The sequence below is a fragment of the Hyalella azteca genome, unplaced genomic scaffold (genome assembly GCF_000764305.2).
Source record: "Hyalella azteca isolate HAZT.00-mixed unplaced genomic scaffold, Hazt_2.0.2 contig6336, whole genome shotgun sequence".
Taxonomy (NCBI): Eukaryota; Metazoa; Arthropoda; class Malacostraca; order Amphipoda; family Hyalellidae; genus Hyalella; species Hyalella azteca.
The window spans coordinates 173,435-194,735 of NW_025936499.1; the positions used below are offsets into that span (position 1 = coordinate 173,435).

At 39.0% G+C, this 21,301-nt stretch overlaps 1 protein-coding gene across 1 annotated transcript; it reads left to right on the forward strand.

Moving 5' to 3' along the window:
• The first annotated feature begins 88 nt into the window (after positions 1-88).
• On the forward strand, positions 89-19,232 carry LOC108673488 (Usher syndrome type-1G protein). The gene is made up of 9 exons (XM_018161329.2): positions 89-209; positions 9,262-9,405; positions 12,624-12,849; positions 13,624-13,780; positions 14,144-14,403; positions 15,008-15,122; positions 15,821-15,995; positions 16,336-16,519; positions 16,881-19,232. Exons 1-9 carry the CDS (start codon positions 190-192, stop codon positions 17,226-17,228), a joined length of 1,629 nt encoding a protein of 542 aa, XP_018016818.1. The 5' UTR covers positions 89-189; the 3' UTR covers positions 17,229-19,232.
• The last annotated feature ends 2,069 nt before the right edge of the window (positions 19,233-21,301 follow it).

Consider the following 21,301-nt stretch of genomic DNA (forward strand, 5'->3'; position numbering starts at 1 on the left):
ACACAGAGTTGGACGCGGGTTGCGGTGACGATGAGACACCGTCACCACTCACCAGTTCCTCGTGCGATGACCGTCAGTGTGTCGTGTGCTCCCTCAGGGTGAGGTGTGTGCGTAACAAGTGTTGACCAGCAGACTGACGGATCTCTGACTATATCTTTGAAATGATCGCAACAGAGATTTTGTGATACGATGTCGGATGTATTTCACAAGTGAGTTTCTTTCTCTGAATCTTCGAGTAATCGTAAGTTGCTTGAATGTCATTGCTATTTCAATAAGCTTCTTATGTGGGTAAAATTTTGCGATATTGTCATGAGTTTAAAGTTGTTTCCAACAATTGCACATAACAGTGCAATATTAAAATACGATTACATATCACGTTTTGTCGTTTTTATGACATGATTGCGTTAATATTATAGCTGTAAAGATGCAAGCTATGTGGCAAAGACTATTCGATAAACGGCCTCATGATTGTAGCGATAAGATAAGACGGCTCAGCTGATTTTCTCTCTTCTAATTGAACGATATGATATAATGTTCCTGCAACATGGGGTTGTTGATTTTTTGTTTTCTGCACTAAAATAATACATTAGAAGCACTAGACATTAGAAACAATAAAGTACTTAACATTTTTGAACTGAGCGGTCACTGAAACTTGAAATAAAGTTCTACATCAATATCATTGTTGGCTCAGATGTTATTTTCGTAAAACGCTGCACTGAACATTCATTAAAATCTTGCGCGCAATATAATTTACTCACACACATTGGACGCAAACAACTGAACTTATGTCTCTTCGATGTGTTTCTTAATGCAATAAAGAAATTAATTGTTACGTGAACACTTTTTGCTGCGGTGAGCGTTATAAAGCTTGTACAGCTTATCCTTCCAAGCTCACGAAATCATTAAAATTTATATTAGTAACAAGATGAGTAAATGTTATGATATGCAGTAAATTAATTTATTCGCTATGGAACTGAATATCAGAAAAAACAATTCAATCCAACATAACTTGAGAACAATAAGTCTAATCTTGCATCAACACTTTCGCTTCTTCGCGTTAATTCAAATTTGAATGCTTGTGCAGTGGCTCACTTCTTACACAGACATCCTGGTAACAAAATGTCAGCGGTAAACCTTTTTGTCTGCATAATATCAACTGTTGACCTGTCGTCTGCCACCATCTCCACTGGAGCGAGAGAGAGAACTTATAGCAGAGCTGAACATGTGCAGCGCAGGCCAGCAGAGCGCCATGGCCGCCGGTGCAGCGCTGCTGTGGTAATCGCGTGCTGGGGCAGGCAGGTGTGTGCAGCCTGCGCTGCGACTGGTGTACAGAAATGCGCTGCAATACTCGACGAGTAGCAGACAGAAATGCGCTGCACTACTCGACGAGTAGCAGACAGAAATGCGCTGCAATACTCGACGAGTAGCAGACAGAAATGCGCTGCAATACTCGACGAGTAGCAGACAGAAATGCGCTGCAATACTCAACGAGTAGCAGACAGAAATGCGCTGCAATACTTGATGAGTAGAAGAGTTATTAATTAGATATTCAATGTGTAATTACGTCGTTACTGTTTTGGTTGTGTAGTGACTTCTAGGTGGTATCAAAGTTTCTCTGATCTTTTCATTTTAATTGGCTACGATTGCATCACATTCTTTCAATATGATTCTAGCGATTATTCATCTCCAGCGTCTAAATATCGTATTAATTTTTTTTTCATATATGGACTGCATGAATCAAGTGAATTGTTTTCAATTCTTTTTTATATAAAACTCATCACATTTACTTTATTGGATGATCCGCGTACAAAGTGCCTGCGACTGACTAGTGTACAGCGCTGCAATACTCGACGAGTAGCAGAGTTATTAATGAAATATTTAATGAGAAATTACGTCGTTATTCTTTTTGCTTGTGTAGTGACTTGTTAAGTGGTATCAAAGTTTTTCTGCTCTTTTCATTTTATATGGCTACTATTGCATCACATTCTTTGGGAGCATTCCGGACATCCACCAATCAGCCGTGAACCACTCGGCTTTGTCTTCCTCCGGCCTCGCATAGAACCTGCCGTGCACCACCAGGCCGCGGATCGAATCTGACTTCCGGGCATCGTTAAATTACGTAATTTTACGTTCACCGCATCTGAGGTTAGGTTTTAGATAGCATAGTTCTGTTTCAAAATTTATCGTCCTTCGACAAGTGGCCGTTCGACCGAGGGCTGGTTCGACCCACGGCCTAGAGACGGACGGCTTGAAGTGTTGAAGGCCACGTTCCGGAAGGCAGGAATCATGATGGTCCATTACATACAGGGAAGTGGTGGTCCCCATTCTTTCAATAACTCTATAACACTGGTCCCCATTGGGGACCAGTGGTGGTCCCCATTCTTTCAATATAACTCTAGCGAATATTTATCTTCAGCATCTTTATATCGTATTACTTTTTCCCATCTTTTGACAGCATGATTTATTTAATTTTTTTTTCAATTTTTTTTATTTAAGACTAATCACAATTACTTTATTGGGTGATCCACGCACAAATTAGAATGCAAACTAATCCTACTACGCGAAGTAACACAGCGTACATCATTTAAGGCTCCAGCACCCAGCCTCGATATGAGGCCACGTGAAGCCTGCATGTGTTCCGCAGTGAAGACGTCGTGGTTGTGACGGCCGATGAGGGGCGCTCTGTAATCTCGCTCACATCCGTCATTTACGGTCGAAGTTGTTATAAACTGCGATAACAACTGCGGGAATATTCTCGTGTCACTGATAAGAGGCATTTATATTCTAATTAATTATATTCAAGTTGCTTCAATCATAATCGTGATTGGAAACCTTGAAACCTTTCATTAAGTATAAGTGATTTTGCTATAATCAAGCTTGCGGGCTGAACTCATTTAATGAAAATAATGCATAAGCTGTAAGTATACGAGCGTAAAGTATAAATTAAAAACATGAATGCTCTACTAACGTAATGAAAGCCTGCAGTTTAACGATGAATCAAATATGAAATCGAAATGTTGAATATATAAATCTTTTTTATTCTTTGTTCATAATTCCATAATTACATCGTCTACTAATAAGCTATCATGCTAAGCTTTGTGCATTTTAATTTCATAACTCTCACATCCAGTATAAAATACTTTAATCGCTGTTTTCGTGACCTTCACATAATGAAATTAAGGAAATTGTTAATCGTGAAATCGCAACTATTATCGTATGCTTTACTATTTAAGGGTAATTTTCGTGGCCCAAGTAATTTTATTAACTACAATCTTGATTTAATCTTGACGTCTACTGTAATTCCTTAGGGTAATTTTCCCAGGCATGACTGGTGAGCACTTAGCAATGCAGTAAAAAAATTGATACATGCAAATAAAAAAATACGTTGTAATCATACAATTCTCGAGAATATCTTTTGACAGATACTACATCAATTTTAACTTTCTAAATAAGCAACCTTTCCTTAAAATAGCCACAGTTTCAAATATTTTCTCTGCGTCTAATGGCAGCGCATCGCACCCGTCCATTGTTTAGCGTTTCATATAAAAACTATGATGCAATGGCTGACTTAAGGTCACGCGACTGTTGCTGATGCAGTTAAAATTGCATCTTCGAGGATGCCTGAAGTTGTGCAATAATGGTCGGTCTTCTTGAATAATGAGAAAGTGAAATGTGATTAGAATAAAGAACGAAATAAATGATCGAAAATATATTTTAAATGAACCACACGAAAACAGGAATAAAATGAAAGTAATAAGGTTTCAAATACAACATGTATAACATCCTATTCGACGACGCTATACAACAAGCACATTCGAGGTAACAAATTATTACCTTTTTAATAAAGCGTAGATTTGAAACTTGATTTGAGCAAGGTACAAAATTTGTTGGATACAAGGTACAACATATGTTTGACATCGGTTGTAATTCTCGGAATTTATGCACGGAATGATGTTACTCAATGATAAATAATTTTTGGTCTCACTATATAAGCAATGCTTGTCTATAGGATGACTAGCGCGCTGCTTCCTGCCGCCTCTGCGCCCAGGGCAGGTGAGGGCGCTCGGTCGTCATGACAACGCATCCTACACATACGCTGAACTGCTGCGGGCATACTGCTAGAAATGTTATATGTTCAATCAGAAGTCGCTAGCGTGAATTAGCAGCAGTAGTGTGATCTTGGAAGCATTTCAGAAACTGTTTATTAACCAATGCTTCAAATAGAACCTGTTTCTCTCATTGAACAGCTCATCAAAAATAGAGTTGATTTGAGTTCATAGGATTCATGAAAAATTATTGATATGTTACATGCTTCACGGAGTTCAAAATTCCGTTTGAACGCATGCCATTTAATGATATTATTACGAACGATTGCTCGTTGACCTCAATTTTCTGCCATGGCCAATTGAATAATCAGAAAGGCAAACAATAAATTTATCTTTCAAAATAAACGATCAGACCAAGAGTCGTGACAAGCACCGGTGACGCTCGCCTGCCTGAGCTTCACATCACCGGTGACGCTCGCCTGCCTGAGCTTCACGGCACCGGTGACGCGCGGCGCATGGAGGTCGTGCGCGCCGTTAATCTCGCGCGCGTCCTTGTCGTGAATTTAATTGGCGCGCGCTTTCCGTTTTCCCCGTGAAAGTCTGATACTTAGAAAATAAAGCCCTGCGGAGAATTTTTTTCTCTGCAGTAAAATTCAATAATTACCAAGACATGCTGCCCTATTAAGTGAACTGCAAAAATTGTTCAATTAATTCTCCCAGTGATCTTTTTCGTGGAATATTTTTCCGTCCCAGTGTTCTTTTTTGTATAATATTTTTCCGATTCATTCAGAATTGATCGTTCACTGATAACCAAGGATGTAATTTTTTTTCCATCAATGATGTTTTGAAGAGAGAACTCTCCTAAGCACCTTTTGGTTGCATTATCATTTAATTATTATTCGTTATTTGGTAATTTTGTTCTGTGCGAAGTGGAAAATAATTCAAAGTTCATTTGACATATGTAAACAAAACTACTCAAATGGTCAAATATTTTGTCATTTTAATGCAATCTTGAAAGAAGAGTCTCATTTGAAACCAGGAAATAACAATTACTATTCCAACTGCTCGTTCACGAGCTCACAACTCGGCCATGATTCCTAGTACAATATGTTATCAATTACAATCTGTATTATCTGTTTCAATGCGATTTTTTAACAAAATCCTGGCCCTGGCAGCACCATATAATCGTCACTTAGTTCAATGCATTAGCGACCGGAAGCTCGGTCAATTTTGTTACGTGTACAGTCAATTTGCGGGTCTCGCCTGTGTAACACAGTACAATTTAATAGCCAGTGTCAAGCTGCAGTTTCAACATTGTCATCCAGCATTGTGGTGATCAGTGATCAGACTAGTTAACGCTGGCAGATACTGTATTGTCAGTGTCAAACTGCAGTGTGAACTTTGAAGCAAAAGTATGATCCACCTAGACTTTTCCTTGCATTTCATGTTATTTGTGATTCCAAAAGACCAATTCAGAAATCAATCGGGCCCATCACTTATTACCCTGAATTAAAGTCATTGTCTGACATTCATGCTGTGAAACGAAGAACGAGGAAATTAACGCGGCTTGCGCGTTCCAGCGTCTGAAAGTTCTCTTCCTCATTTTACGAGTGGCTGGAGTGAGCTATTACACCGAGTGGCTGGAGTGAGCTATTACACCGAGTAGCTGGAGTGAGCTATTACACCGAGTAGCTGGAGTGAGCTATTACACCGAGTAGCTGGAGTGAGCTATTCACGTTTGCGTTGACGTTTTACCTGCTCGTTAATCTCGAAACGGAAGCGCCCGTGAGAGCCGCGGTGCCCTGGCCCTTTTGACGCAAGCATAGGTCGTGAGAAGCTCTCATGTAAGACCTCACTTCTCCGAACTGTTGGGGCTCATCACCTCTATAATTCATGCAAGTGCAGCTCTTCTTTTCCATCACAATCCTTTCCAGGGCTATAAGATGTAATTTTCAACGCAGTTCGTCAACGAACATTGGGAATGTCAAACGTTTATCATATGAATCCGATGTCTTGCGCATTAAGTACGGTGCTCCCTTTATGGACTAATAGGCCTTACCCTGTGATGAACATTCCTCTTATCGCAAAATCTGAAAGAGTTTTCGCAAGTGTTTGCAAGCAAGAATCATGATAGTCAAGGAATATTGCGGATATTGCACCATTATTTAACGATCTATAACGTTTGTTGACTGTGGTTCCCTCAATGACGCGGCATTTGGTCTCGACTGTGGGAGGTTCGCGTCACTAAACCTGGGATCATAAAGTTTTCAAAATCATATAAAAGATTACTTGGTTCAGTTGTTGAACTTTTTCATGCATTTTTAACCGCATTTATAATAATAAATGACTTTTAAATTGGACAATGGAGAATTAAGGTATACCGCCGCGCTCATTGACATTGCGCAGAGACATTTAATCAGAAATCTGCAGATACTTTTGATGAAATATAGACTCGTGCTGCTGCATTCAACGTTTGCTTCATAATTTGCTACATACATGGCATCCTTTGCTTGAGCATTTCATCTAAACAACAATGAAGATAGTGTGTAAAATAACTTATTGGAATTATTTTGAGATAAAAATGAATTATTCTTTCGCCTAAGTTTTAAACTTGGATAAATTATTATTAGACTACTCATTACCATCTAAAACCGATCTTAAAGTATAACGTTCTCCACTTGCTGATTTACTAATCCTGGGTTTGCGTCTTTCGGACAAACTTTATATAGAAAAGTGCGGCTGATGTAGAAAAACATCCGCAAAGCGCACACATGTTCGTGAGGTCGCATCGTAAACACGATGTTGACAACTGCAGTAGCTCTGGCTGTCACGTCCTCGACCGCAATCCTTCTCTCTAATGTAATGCTTTAAGCCCATGTGGTGAAGCTCACGTTCCATTCTAAATGCACACAAAAAATTCTTTCCGTATTTATTCCGTATTTAACACGAGAATATGGAGCTACTCTGTAATGATAGTTTCAACACCTTTCATTGATACTCCATTCAGAGGATCAAACTCACAATAATTTATAAAGAAATATTGATATTAGGATCTGGAATCTGGTTCGTTATTTATGAATAAATTGAATAAGGAAATATATATATAAGGAAATAATTTGAATAAGGGAAGGAAGAAAATATGTTTGGAAACATTCAATTGACATTATATCAGTTTATAGAATTTGTACAGAAACTGAACTAAAAATTTTCAGTAAGTTTCATATCTTACATAAAATGTATAGATCATCCGTAGATGTGCCGGCCTAATTTCACCTCTTGCACACTCTAACGGACGGACTTGCGGCCAGGCTCCAAGTTTCAGCGAACATGAAATATCTGCCAAACTAATGAACTAAACATGATGAAACTTTGCACATGTGTTCATCGGGACCTCGCGGTGATGTTAAGGTGGCAATAAACGAAGCCGAAATCGAAAAAAAGTATCCCGATCTAAAGATCACCGATAGCTTCTTATGAATGCATGAGCAAAGTTTAATCGAGCTGCGTTCATTAGTTTGGAAGATATTTCTTGTTCACTGGAAGTTAGACAATCAGCTACAAAAATAGTGTTTGCTCCTCGGATGGCCAAATAACTCGCGAATAAAGCCTTAATTTGAATAAAATTTGCACGACCTAAACATCACTGTTAGGTGATTAGGAATGTAAATTCAAGGTTACGTTGGAATTTTTTCAGTAGCTTAGAAACTATTTTATATCTACGGCGAATTTCGGCCCTTATGACCGAAAAAGAAACGAAGGTGAGATCGAAAAAATAATCCCGACCTGACATGACTTTTACGTCTTAGTGAACGCATGTACGTAGTTTCATCAAGCTGCTTTCATTAGTTTGGGAGATATTTTATGTTCGCTGAATCCTGGAGACCGACCGCAAGTCCGTCCGGAGAATTGTCCGAGAGACGATAGTTTGAAGTAGCTACTAGACTTCCACCGGGTTCGATAAGGAGCTAGGCATTTCAAGTCTGAACATGTATTTTTCCATAGCTTTATCTAGTCTGTTCTTGAACGCGTTCATACTTGGAGCGCCAACGATGTCATCGGTGAAGCTGTTCCATGTATGCATGTCGGTGATTCGAAGCGAGAAGAAATGTTGGCGCGTGGGGAAGTTGCAGCGCAGTTTTTTTAGTTTATAGCCGTGGCCCCTGGTGTTGGTTCTTGTTTCAAATTCTAGTAATCTTTCGCTTAGACACGAATTGTTAGACACGAACAGTTAAGACAGGAATTGTTGAGCGTGAAGGTGCAAAAATGAATTGGGAGGGTGGACCAGCAAAATTCCAGAACGAAAACCCTGGCACGGTGTTCGGCGACGGATTTCAAGATTTGGAGCACGTTCTTCTTTTTTAATAGAAAAATTGTCTCACCAAAGTTTATCGATGTCATTCTTTTGTAATTATTAAGCAATACGTTTTTTGGTCGCTTAGCCCGCATGTGCGATTTTTTAGCGCATTTTCTCATTTATGAAAAAAAAAACACTATTGTGCTCGCCATGTCCGTCTGTCCGTCCGTCTGTCTGTCCATACGTGACTTCACGTTTTCGTCGACGAGAAAATGCGCTCTCTGTCACTCACTGCAGTGAGAACTGAGTTTAATTTTTCATTTCAATCTCTGTCTTGTAAAATTTAACGCTTTATTGATTTTGTTTGCATCGTGGCAGTTCTGAAGTGATTCTGAAGCTAGCCCCTGAAAGTTTTCCAATAAAATTGGAGGAAATTTACTTATGGTGCACGCTTGAAATTACGGTGAATTAGCATAGCATGAATTGAATGAGAATTAAATAATGTGTGCAACCTACTCGTAGTTTATTCTAACATTCGTCGATATGTTGAATAATTCTGCAAAAACCACGCTATTTGAGATAGGGTTCCATGTTAACACGCATTCACCATACTGATAGATTTATCTGACGAGGTAATTCAATTATGTTTATGACTTAATAGTTATTCCAATCAAAAAGTCACTTAAATTTTTTGTCTGCATGTTAATTCTAGGAGCCCAATGTTTCGCATTAGTAAAAAAGCATGTCTCTATGTTGAAGCCCGATCACCTTTTCCATAAGTGATATCGAGCAAAAGAAACTCATTTCTTGTTTTGAAATAATATGCTCATAGTGGTCCTATTTAAGCACATTGTTTGTAACGCAAAAACAATACGGACGTTTTATTTGTATCAGTTTTATTTACTTAATGTTTCTCACCAGAGCCGCGAGGGATGGCTTCCTGAAGAAGCTATCACACGCCACCAAGCGGGACTGCAATGCGCCTGACGAGGCCGGGATGACGCCCACGGCATGGGCGGCCTTCGAGGGAAATCTTGAAGCCCTCAGACTTATCGTCAGCAGAGGGTAGGTGTCTTGAACCCGTCCAAACTAGAGGGTACGTTAATCATGCTTATCGTCAGCAGAGGGTAGGTGCCTACAACACGTCCAAAATAGAGGGTACGTACCTCATGCTTATCGTCAGCAGAGGGTAGGTGCCTACAACACGTCCAAAATAGAGGGTACGTATCTCATGCTTATCGTCAGCAGAGGGTAGGTGCCTACAACACGTCCAAAATAGAGGGTACGTACCTCATGCTTATCGTCAGCAAACTAGAGGGTACGTATATCATGCTTATCGTCAGCAGAGGGTAGGTGCCTTGAACCCTTTCAAACTAGAGGGTACGTATATCATGCTTATCGTCAGCAGAGGGTAGGTGTTATCGGGTTATCGTCAGCCCGTCCAAACTAGAGGGCACGTGTGTCAGGCTAGTAGTCAAAAGAGAGTAGGTGTCTTCAACACGTCTTAAATAGAGGGCACGTACCTTAGACTAGTAGTCAACAGGAAGCAGGTGCCTTCGATGCATCTTGAGTTCAGTACTTTCCTCTTCGTCAGCAAAAAGTTCGGTTCTTTAACACGAATAAAACAAGGGTACGTAATCCGGACTCATCGTCAGCAGAACGTGGGCGCCTCACACAACAGTTATCACATTATGCTTTCTAGGCTATGAATTAATAACATAAAGGTATTTGTTTGTTGTTATAGGAGAGTATTAAGACTTGAAAAGTGTTCAGGAAACTTGGAAATGTGTTATTTCTGTTACAAACTTTTCATTTCAACAAATTAGATTCGAGCCACGGTGCATTCTTTAGAGAGATTCATCTCTGGTGTTAGCTTTCTAATATAGGAGGTGAGGGGGGGGGGTCGCTGCTTAGCCATGCGCCGGCCTGGCTCTCGCATTTCATTATTCCGCTAAGGTGCCCATGAAACTTAGTTACACTTCGAAACTAATCCTGAATAGAAAGTGTGGCTTATTATTGCAACAAAATATTCCATGAAAAATCCGTTGATTTGCTGATAACTTATCCACAAAATGAAATATTTTTCAGTTCATCCGTCATGATAAGTTAAGGAAAATTATTCGCTTGATTTATACTTTAAGGAATTTGGAACTAAATGATAATCGCATTTGGCTTCAGTAGTTTTTAAAAATCTATTAGATAATCAAAAAATTACAAGAAATTTTCGAACGCGAAAAATACGAGAATAGGAAAAAATCATTTTATTCTTTCAAGTGTCTCGAACAAGAATATACTGTTTTTATTGTCAACAAAGTTGAAGATGATGGCCAAACGTTTCTTCGATTCATCAATGCAAAAGCCTAACACAAGACACTGAATTAATTATAGATATTGATACTTGAAATGCTGGATCCATTTGTTGCTGGAGGAGTGTACGTTTACCGCGGCTCGCTCCTGTCGGTGTTCGAAGTTCCGTTGGAGAGGCACGTGATCCAGTCGTTGTTTATTTTTTACGCGCCGTACCGTTTGCCACCGTAGTTGTTCCTCCTGTTCGGGCTCTCCTGGAGTACTCACTATACTTTCCCGCTAGTCATCATGCAACATAATCTTATTTAAAAGCTGATTATTGAATAGATGTCCATCACCTTGTACTGTACCTATCAATATTTTCCGATGAAAGATATTTGACAAATGAATCATTTTGTTTCATATATGTACTACTCTCTACCAGTAGAACATAATCTACACCGCTATGGTTGAGCTCGCTGGCGCGTGCACCTTATCTCGGTTGTGAGTGAGCGCTCACAGGAATTTCACGCGTCCCTAAACTTCACCTGAGACCTGCATGGCCATGGCCTCCTCAATATTATTATTTTGTCAACTCGGTTAATTTCATAGCTAAATAATCTACTAGTCAACTGACTACCGCTGATAAATCGCATAGAGGACGAATTTGTCTTCGTACTTGTACTGATTCTACGATTGGCGAGCGAGGTAGAGTTTGTGGAAGGACAAAAAATAGTTAAATTTTTGGATTGATAATTAAATCAGTAATGAAAATAAAGTTGTAAAAGGGAATGTTGATTCAAAACAATAATAATGTTTACATATTTCAATTTCTAGTTATTCGCGATTTATTGAATACCAAAGACTTTCAGAGAGTGCATTTTTCCAGAAATTAAGATTCGAACTTATGCTAAGATGACTGTTAATCAAAGTTACGGAAGAAGCAAATGACACTTCGGAATCACCATTTACGAGCGTCATAATGCAATGTCGATAACCCTGTTGTTACTGTTCCGGCAAATGTTAACTATTGTGCGGCGCTTCCTAGAGCGCGAACAATGAACTTCCGGACGGGTAGTCGAGCCGTCCGCATCCTCGCTCAACGGATGGGATAGGTCACGGCCATGATAACTGCCGCAAACTTGGCATGAACAAATGGCATGTCAAGTATTGCAACCATGGGATGAACAAATGGCATGTCAATTATCGCAACCATGGAATGAATAAACGGCATGTCAAGTATTGCAATCATGGGATGAACAAATGGCATGTCAAGTATCGCAACCATGGGATGAATAAACGGCATGTCAAGTATTGCAATCATGGGATGAGTAAACGGCATGTCAAGTATTGCAATCATGGGATGAACAAGTCAACAAGTCAATTACCATTAAAAATTCCTGAATTAAGGTTGCGTACAAATAAACTTAATTCGAACAATTTTGCCAATGAACGATACAATTGCTACCGCTATTATAAGCCGATCGCCGCTATGTGACTTCCTGTCCACACACGATCCCCATGCGTTCGGTTCCATGTCCTGGAATTATTGATTGTTACCTGTCCATGTTGCCGCTGGCTAAAATCAATACGGTCGACTCGATACCTACACGCTCCACCCATTATTTATTGAAGGGAGTGTGGGTGCGGTGGCTCCAATCGAGGTTTGCGCGGAGCACATGCAGGTGCTTATGATTCCCTGTCAGTTATATTCGTTGAAGTAGAAAAATTTTACATTTGCCTAACCTATGATCGTTATTCCTCAAAGCTTGGCTTAATACTAGTAATAGTATTATAGGGTTAATATTAGTAATCTTCATGTTTAGTATTTTTCTGTATAATCATCAAATTAAAACAACTGCCTATATGCCCCCTTTATCCTCAATTCTAAATATATTTATACCAGTCTAGCTTTAGAAAGATATTTATCTTTTATCACATAATCAGTCAAAATAATAATTTTTATATAAATTACTAAAGACTTGCATTGCCCTCAGAGGTGATCCCGACAAATGCGACAATTTCGGCAACACGTCACTCCACTGCGCGGCTGCCAAAGGCCACGTTCCTTGCGTCACTTTCCTCGTCAACTTCGGGGCGAACATCTACGCCCTGGACAACCAATACCACAGCCCCAAAGATTTGGCCGCCATCGGCAACAGGCAGGAAGTGCTACGCTTCCTCGACTCCGCTTCTGCCAAACAACAATCCAAAGACCCAAATGTGAGTCATAAAGTTAATCTCAAGACCCAAATGTGAGTCTTTAAATTCCAAGTCCTACACTCAAATTTCCGAATTGAAAAATTTGAATTTCCGAGTCAGAAAATTAAAATTTCGTAGTCGGTAAATTCACATTTTTAGCGCATTTTTTCATTTATGGAAAAAATGCACTATTGTGCTCGCCATGTCCGTCTGTCCGTCCGTCCGTGACCTCAAGTTTTCGTCGACGAGAAAATGCGCTCTCTGTCACTCACTGCAGTGAGTACTGAGTTATATTTTTTAGTGTTAGACTTTAAATTTTGAATCTTAACTCTAAAAAATTAAATTTAGGGAAAGCTTTTGAGGGTTAAAAATTTTATGAAGTCACTACAGTACAAAAAGTCCTATGGGGATGTTCTTGGTAGATAGAAATGTGAGCAGCCGATTCCTTCTCCCATTTATTATTGGAGAGGGAATTCATTCTTCTCCTGATGGGCTTTGCATCTCATAACTTTTTAGAATCTACGTATCGTAAGTAGTTCTAGATTTAGGTTTTTTGTTTAGCTTTGTGTAAAGCCCTGTTCTTTCGAATGTAGTAAAATACAAACCTATAATATTTTTATATTTTATTTCGTCAATTATTTCATTTAATTGCTGACATATTTCAATGGTCGTGACGCAATGATTTTTTTTCGTTCTTAAAATAAAATTTCAAATTAAACTCACTTATGTTATGTTTCAGTTCTTGAAGTTGTCATTTAATGATTATAAATATTATGAAATGTATACTTCCTACAGAAAGTGAAAAAATTAAAAGAAAAGGCTGAGAAAGAAGTGGAAGTGAGACTTCAGAAGTCAGAGAAGCTGCAGAAGCAGCTGGACAAAGCAAGGGAAATCGAGCAACAAAAGCTAGACAAGGAACGAGAAATGCTGGAGAAGGCAGAGAAGGCAGCAGGTTTGTTAACCTTTCATCAAGGCTTGGAAAGTTGAGGCTATGAACTATTCTATCCCATAAATTTCAAACATTATCAATCAAAGTAATTCCACAAGAAAATTTATTTTTGCCATGTACTTCTAGTAATTCAAAATGTTACGGCCCTCGGTAAATATTTACTTAGACGTAAAATCACATCGGCAGGCGAAAAAATAGAGGCTTGTTAAGAAATTGTTTCTGAACGTTGAAATTTTTATGTTACATTTATGCTCTTTTTGGTTTCGGGTAACGTTCGGCACTTCTAATTTCTCCCAAGTCCCAAACTCTCTTCTTAAATTAAAGTTTTTTCCTGTAAGTGCATGATATTCACACCATTTCACTCAGATGAGCCGCGCCGGAAAAGTTTCATGGCGACGATCTCGCGAGGTTCCATTGGACTCCTCAGCAAGCCACCCAGGCGAGACTCGACGCAGCTCCATACGGGCAGCAGCGCGCCTGGCTACGCGCCCTCGCCCACATTCTCCGACCTCACAACCAGCGCGTCCTCCAAGAAGACGGCAACCAGCATCCAGAAGAAAATATTCAACAAGAAACTCCTTCAGGAGACTAACAGCAGTAGAATTACAAGAGATGGCGAATTCAAGGTAGAGATCTCGAGCGATTTCGATTTCAACCTTATATCAATTTATTTTGTCGTTTTATAGACATTAATGCAAAAACAGTGGGTAACATTTTTGTTTTCCCTTATTAACGCATTTTCTCATTTATGGAAAAAATGCACTATTGTGCTCGCCATGTCCGTCTGTCTGTCTGTCCGTCCGTCCGTCTGTCCGTCCGTCCGTGACCTCAAGTTTTCGTCGACGAGAAAATGCGCTCTCTGTCACTCACTGCATTGAGTACTGAGTTATATATTTTTTTGTATTGTTGCATTTTGAAATATCTCTATTCTTCGGATCGCATATTTTGTAATACTTTCTCAACTGTCAGAGCTGCTGCAATAATGTTTTTAAGAGGATATCAGGATATTAATTTCCGCTAATCAATCCACTACATACGTACGTGATACACTTCTTCTCACTCTCTTGCTCTACTTTTCAATACATAATATTTAGTGCATATCATATGTGGCCTAAAACAATGATCATGCAGTGTTCAATAAATAGGACATTAGTTTACTTAAATTGCTTAGCAAGTTGTAACGTTATTTCATCATTTTGTCGTCGCTGATGCCGGTTATATTTGCTGCAGGTTCGGGAAGAAGGCAGCTCAGGAAGCAACTCCGTACGACATCTGACGGGGCTGCGGCGTGACTCTGAGATCATCCTCGTGCCAGACGCTCTCATCAGCGCCTCCGCAGAAGCGGGTTAGACGAGGCCACATACTTTATCTTCACAGAATCAAATTAGAATGAAAAACTCGATAATTTAACATGGTCATCTAGGCTCCGTCTTCAACCTCTTCCAGTAACACTGTTCATATTGTCTCTCTGAACAAAATAGTTTTTTAAACAAAGAATGTATGCAAATTTGAGGTCGCAATTTAGGCAATAACACACGCATGTCACTTCCCCGTATATGTCTTGTGGAGTCTTATTGGAAAAACTTGATCCTGACAATTTCCTCTATAATCTTGGGCGTTTTTAAGTTAAACATAGCTTCCCTATCACTTCGTTTACTCTGCATTAGCTGCTTATTTTTCCAAGTTTTTGAATATAAGGTTTGTCCGAGTGTATCATTTATCCATGGTTTCAAGTGAAAGCCGAATTTAGGACAAAAATTAAGGGACTTTCAAAATTATATTGTATCTTTCAGAGTTATCATAAGTGACTGTTCCAGTTCTATGTTTTGAAAGGCTGTGTACATCACTTGACACATTTTTGTCGTATTAATAACAACACATTTCCGGAATATTCACCTAATATTTTAATAAGAATGTCTTACCTCGTTACTTGAGCTTTGTTTAGCATGCTTCATTATTGATTGAGGAGCGCATTTAGTAAAATGTGTAAAGTATCACTGACTTGAATAATATAATCCATTTTGAGTCGGATTAATCATGCAGGTGGCAGACACGCGAAGATAAGTGACGTATTCAACGGCCAAGAACGTCGTATGAGCGACTCGACCGACGGCCTGCGTCACCAGTCCCAGTCCATGCCAGACTTCGGTGACGTTGTGGCCCTCAAACCCAAGGGCTCCATCTTCGACAGGCCGGGCTTTGGCTCAGTGGCTTTCAGGTGAGATGTTTGGGTTAGAGGTCTATTGGGAATCTATTGTAATGGCCTTTGGCTTGAAATTGTTTCTACATTTTCAACGTAATTCAACTTATACGAGTTTGTTCTAAATTGCATTGAAAATTTTAGTAGTAACAGCTCGTACAAATGTCGTTACTTTTATCAATAATACGAAAACTATAAAGTGATCAAAAGTGTATATAAAATTTTCAATCATGTTAGCACTCACCCAATTTCTGCTTTTTCCGCATAGTTTCATAAATTATTTGGTCCATTTTGTATTCACTTAACAACTGACCTCGGAACCTGAAGGCTTTACGGTCCTTACCTTCTTCTATTTCAGGAATACCTTAACTGGGACATTTAGTGGACTTGGCAGCATCGTCCCAGGCGTTGGGCAGTTCGACGAGGAGGACGACGAGGATGAGGAGGAAGAGAGTGGATCTCGTCCCCAGAAGAGAGCTGGCAGGGATGGTCTGGGGAGTGCAGGGTCACTCCATGATTCCAGTAGCCCCTTCGAGGAAGAGGTTAGCACTGGGCGCTACGATAAATTCTCGTAGGAATGTCATCTGATGATTTTGGGTCTTTCTGTAATTCGTCAAAAAAAATTTATCTAATATTTTGAATAAATATTCGGCATAAATATTATTTTTTAGACTGCGTATTAATGTGCACCTGTGTAATTATTGTCTTTTGTACAACAATGTGAATCATAACAATAAACATAAGCGCTGTAATTCGTTAATTATAATTGATTTATTTGCAAATTTTCTTCTTATGCAATCTTCAGCGACGTTAATCGCCACTTTTCCGTCTACCCTCGAAAATATGCTAAAAAAACGAAGTAAATTCCTAATTTATTCATCAAATTTTAAAACTTATGCTCAGGACCTGCCCAGCGACGACGAGTCGGAGGCCTCGCCACTCTTCTTCTACCTCGCGGGGTTGGGACTCGCGCAGTACATGAATATCTTCACTCAGAACCACGTCGACCTCGAGTCTCTGAAGCTACTCACCGAGGACGATCTCAAAGAACTTGGTCTCCCTCTTGGTCCTCGAAGAAAGTTACTAAATAACACGCGGGATCACAGAGAGAAAAGTGCAGCTGCCGCGGCAACAGCACCACGGCCATCACCAACAGCCGCTCCGCTAGCACCTATAACATCATCGTCATCAGCAGCCGGTGAAGCTTCAGTACAAAAAGAAACAAAGAATGAAGAAAATACGAGCTTATGAACGTCATTCGTTTCAATGAATACATTCAGAGCTTACGTTATCCTCTCAACTACTGGCACAATTCACATAGAGCCTCGTACATTCACTTATTAGTTTAATTGAACAACAAAATGGAGAAAATGTTAATTGTTTGCAGCATTGACTTCGGCTCTGTAAGTCTTGTTATATGACTTGAATGGCATCGAAAACATGCGATGGCTGTAGGCGATTGGTCACGATTTCATTGGTTGCATCTTCATGTTTTTGGGTTGTATGTACCTGCCGGACGTATGTACCTGCCAGACGTATGTACCTGCCAGACGTATGTACCTGCCAGACGTATGTACCTGCCAGACGTATGTACCTGCCAGACGTATGTACCTGTCAGACATATGTACCTGCCATACGTATGTACCAGCCAGACGTATGTACCAGCCAGACGTATGTACCTGCCAGACGTATGTACCTGCCAGACGTATGTACCTGCCAGACGTATGTACCAGCCAGACGTATGTACCCGTCAGACATATGTACCTGCTATACGTATGTACCAGCCAGACGTATGTACCAGCCAGACGTATGTACCTGCCAGACGTATGTGCTTGCCAGACGTATGTACCTGCCATACGTATTTGGTTTTCCAGACGTATGTACCAGCAAGACGTATGTATTTGCCAGACGTATGTACCTGCCATACGTATTTGGTTTTCCAGACGTATGTACCAGCAAGACGTATTTATTTGCCAGACGTATGTACCTGTCAGACGGATTCAAGGTATTATGATCCTCGAGTGTGAACGAAATTTCTGTAGCTCGGAACTTCTCCCTAGTCAATCAGTCTGCACTCTCAAGACAGATTTTTTTATACTTTTAGCATGAGTCGATCAGGATATTTTTTCTACGACACTCAACTACCCTCATTTAGCCCTTTGCTTATAATATTTCAAAGAAGAGGGCCTCATGTAATAACGCCTAAGGAATGTTGTTTAAGGAACATTAGATGTAAATTAATATTGTAATGAATATATTCGAACCTTCTGCAGTTGGAAGTAACATGAGTGTGTACAATAGTATATGAAATCAATTTTTACTTGCGAACTAAAGCTTGAATTTGATTTCCCTCTTTCGGATATTCCTCATTTAAATCATTAATTTAGTTAAAGTAAAATGCAAAAAATTAATACTTCAATTTATTCGTAATTTCATTCAGAGCTTTGGACTGTCCAATGCGTGTATTATGAATGCTTCAGATCATTCTCTGACTGCCTCATTTCATTTGTTTTTTGATATCGTATTTTATAGTTATACTCAGAGTTATTTTATAGAAAATTTATTGGAAGTTTAACTTTCAAGGCGGGATTACGGGAGAGATACTACACTCAGAAAAATGTATGAAATTTTGTTCAAATAGCAATGCACTTTTTGCTTTTGTGTCTGTATCCTGACCCAGATGGCCCGACTGAGAGCGCTTCACAGCAACGTCCTCTCTTTGCTCGTGCTGTGGTAAGGAAATGTATCATTATTCTAACAATATGACCCACATATTTTTCTTAGTGTTTGACCACATTAAATTCATGAATGCAAGACAAAGCCTTTCAAACATTAAGGGGCTGTTGCATCTGTAAAGTGATCGAAATGCCTACGAGGTCGCAAATTGTTTCACATTCTTACGTTTCATGAGCATCGACGGGAATACTGAGAGTTAATACATGATTAGTAAACGAAATTGTGATAGAAATAAATGCCTTGCAACCCCATGCTTTAATTTGTTCTCTGTAGGTTACGATGCATAAGCTGCATCAACGCAGTTTCAATGGAACATTTATTTAATGATACCTCACAAAATGGCCGATACCTGGAATTCAGATCATGACTATAATTTACTCACCGCGCTAAGAAATATTAACTACGAATAATATCAACAGTAAATTCATCCATTATATAAGATTGATGTACGTAATTACCGTTTTCTGATCTGTTATGGTATCATGTACAATAATCAAAGCCTTATGTAACTACAGTTGATCATAATCTGAAGGCTATATAGTTATTTTTCCTTCTTCCACGCAATTCAATATCCGACAATAATTTTGCAATTACAAAAAATTCGCCGATGGCCTGAGTAAAACCTTGTTGGGGTTTTGCGTTCTCCAACTGGATGATAAAATATGCCCGAAACTCAAGAAACAAGACTAATTCCTTTAAAAATAAATTGTAGTATTAACTCATCCTATCGCCGTGCAAAATTTTTGAAATTAGGACGAGTTTCTTTTTTTAAATCATCGATTAGTCTAAGAAAAATCTCCGTGAACAGAGATTTGCCTGCCTTTCTAATCGTCTGGTTACTGAAGCTAAAAGCGATGGTCATCAAAAATGCACCTCAAAATGTCATCAAGTCATCGGATGAAATTTTCTGGATCTGGCACGGTTCCATGGTATAAATTATTAAAAAATCTCGTAGAAAACACACAATCGCTTTGTGTTTACCCAAGATTAAAACCTTTAGGACCTCTCAATAAATGAACTCTGATTCCATAAATAAGGATCTGCGTGATGTAATAGGGAGTCTCCAGACCTGGATTGCAGCAACAGGTTAGACTTGAACCTTTAACTGGGTCGCTGTGTATCATTACCTGCATGCATAGCGTGGTGATTGTGAGACCTGGATTGCCAGACACATACGATTCTGACTGACTTCGAGGAGACAAGTTGAAAACTGAAACAACCTATGGGGTCAAAAAATGGAGCTGGAACAAGATCTCGTCATGATCGTCCGGTTAGGTGACCTCGATCTATTTCAAGCAGCTTCGCTTAACGGACTCACATAAAATTATATTGCTGTCCATTAGCGCCAGCCCGTTTCTTCAAGAATGTTGGTGAGAGAAAAAACCTTTTCGTATTTTTTACTTATGAGTTCAACTTTACGTTGTAGAGGAGAAGACAGTTCAAATATATTCCACCTTGTCGTAACCATGTATAATAATGAAAAATATCACAGGAGCGCTTTTTGAGCACGGAAAGAGGAAAATATTGATGTTTCTTTAATATTATTATGTTCATTAACCTAAAATCTTACTCATTTAATCACGCTCACGGACATAACATACTTTCGCTGATTTGAAGGGTGGTTTTGGCACAATTTACTGAACATTTATATTTAAATTTACAAACATTTACAAAATTCCCGCGGTGACGAGGGAATTTAGGACTGGTTGCATTGTATCTCGATGAGTGTGGAATTAATGGTATTTGCAAAAAATTAATCTGCTGACTTCACATCATGAGAGTATTCCATCGAAAATGTTTTTCCATTGGTAGATTGGCATGCCAGCACTTTATTTCAACTCTCTCTAACTCTTGGTACAGACGTTAATGATTTACCTAAATATAAGAACCAAAATTGAATAACGAAATGTTTTTGAACTGGATAAGTATGGTAATTCTATTATAATAAAAAGATTGAGGGAAATTTTTATCATCCAGGATTGTGTAGCATAATTAGCAGTTATTTTAGAGTAAGAAAATAGAATTAGAATAGAGTAAGGAAAGAATTTTCCCTAGAATCATCAAATATTTATTATTCTATAGCTCATGCCTTTTGTACATTTAATGCTTTTTATCATATTTTTATTACAAGGTGTTAAAGTGGTTTATTCTCGTGTCATGAGTTAAAGAACACCATGCACATATGAGTTAATTTCTTGATATCGACTATATATACCTACCGTAGTAGATATATATAGTCGAGTATAGGTAGGTCATATATAGTATCGACCTACCTACTACTACGAGTCGATACTATACCTACTCTATGAATATTAAAAACTAACCAATGTTTAATCATGGCAATCAATTACATCAAAATAAGCAATTTTGATTAATAATTTTTTGTATCTTTTTACAATCTCAATGAGTTTTATGCGATTTTAGGCATGCACTACTATTCCTGAGCAGATTGTTCCTTAACTTGAGTAGAGGTGATAGAAAAAGACCTGTTGAAATCCTCATGTAACGTATTGTTTGATTTAACTTCCTGTGCAAGAAATATATTATCACAATGTTGATGTCAAACTTAAGGTAACAGAAAACGAAGA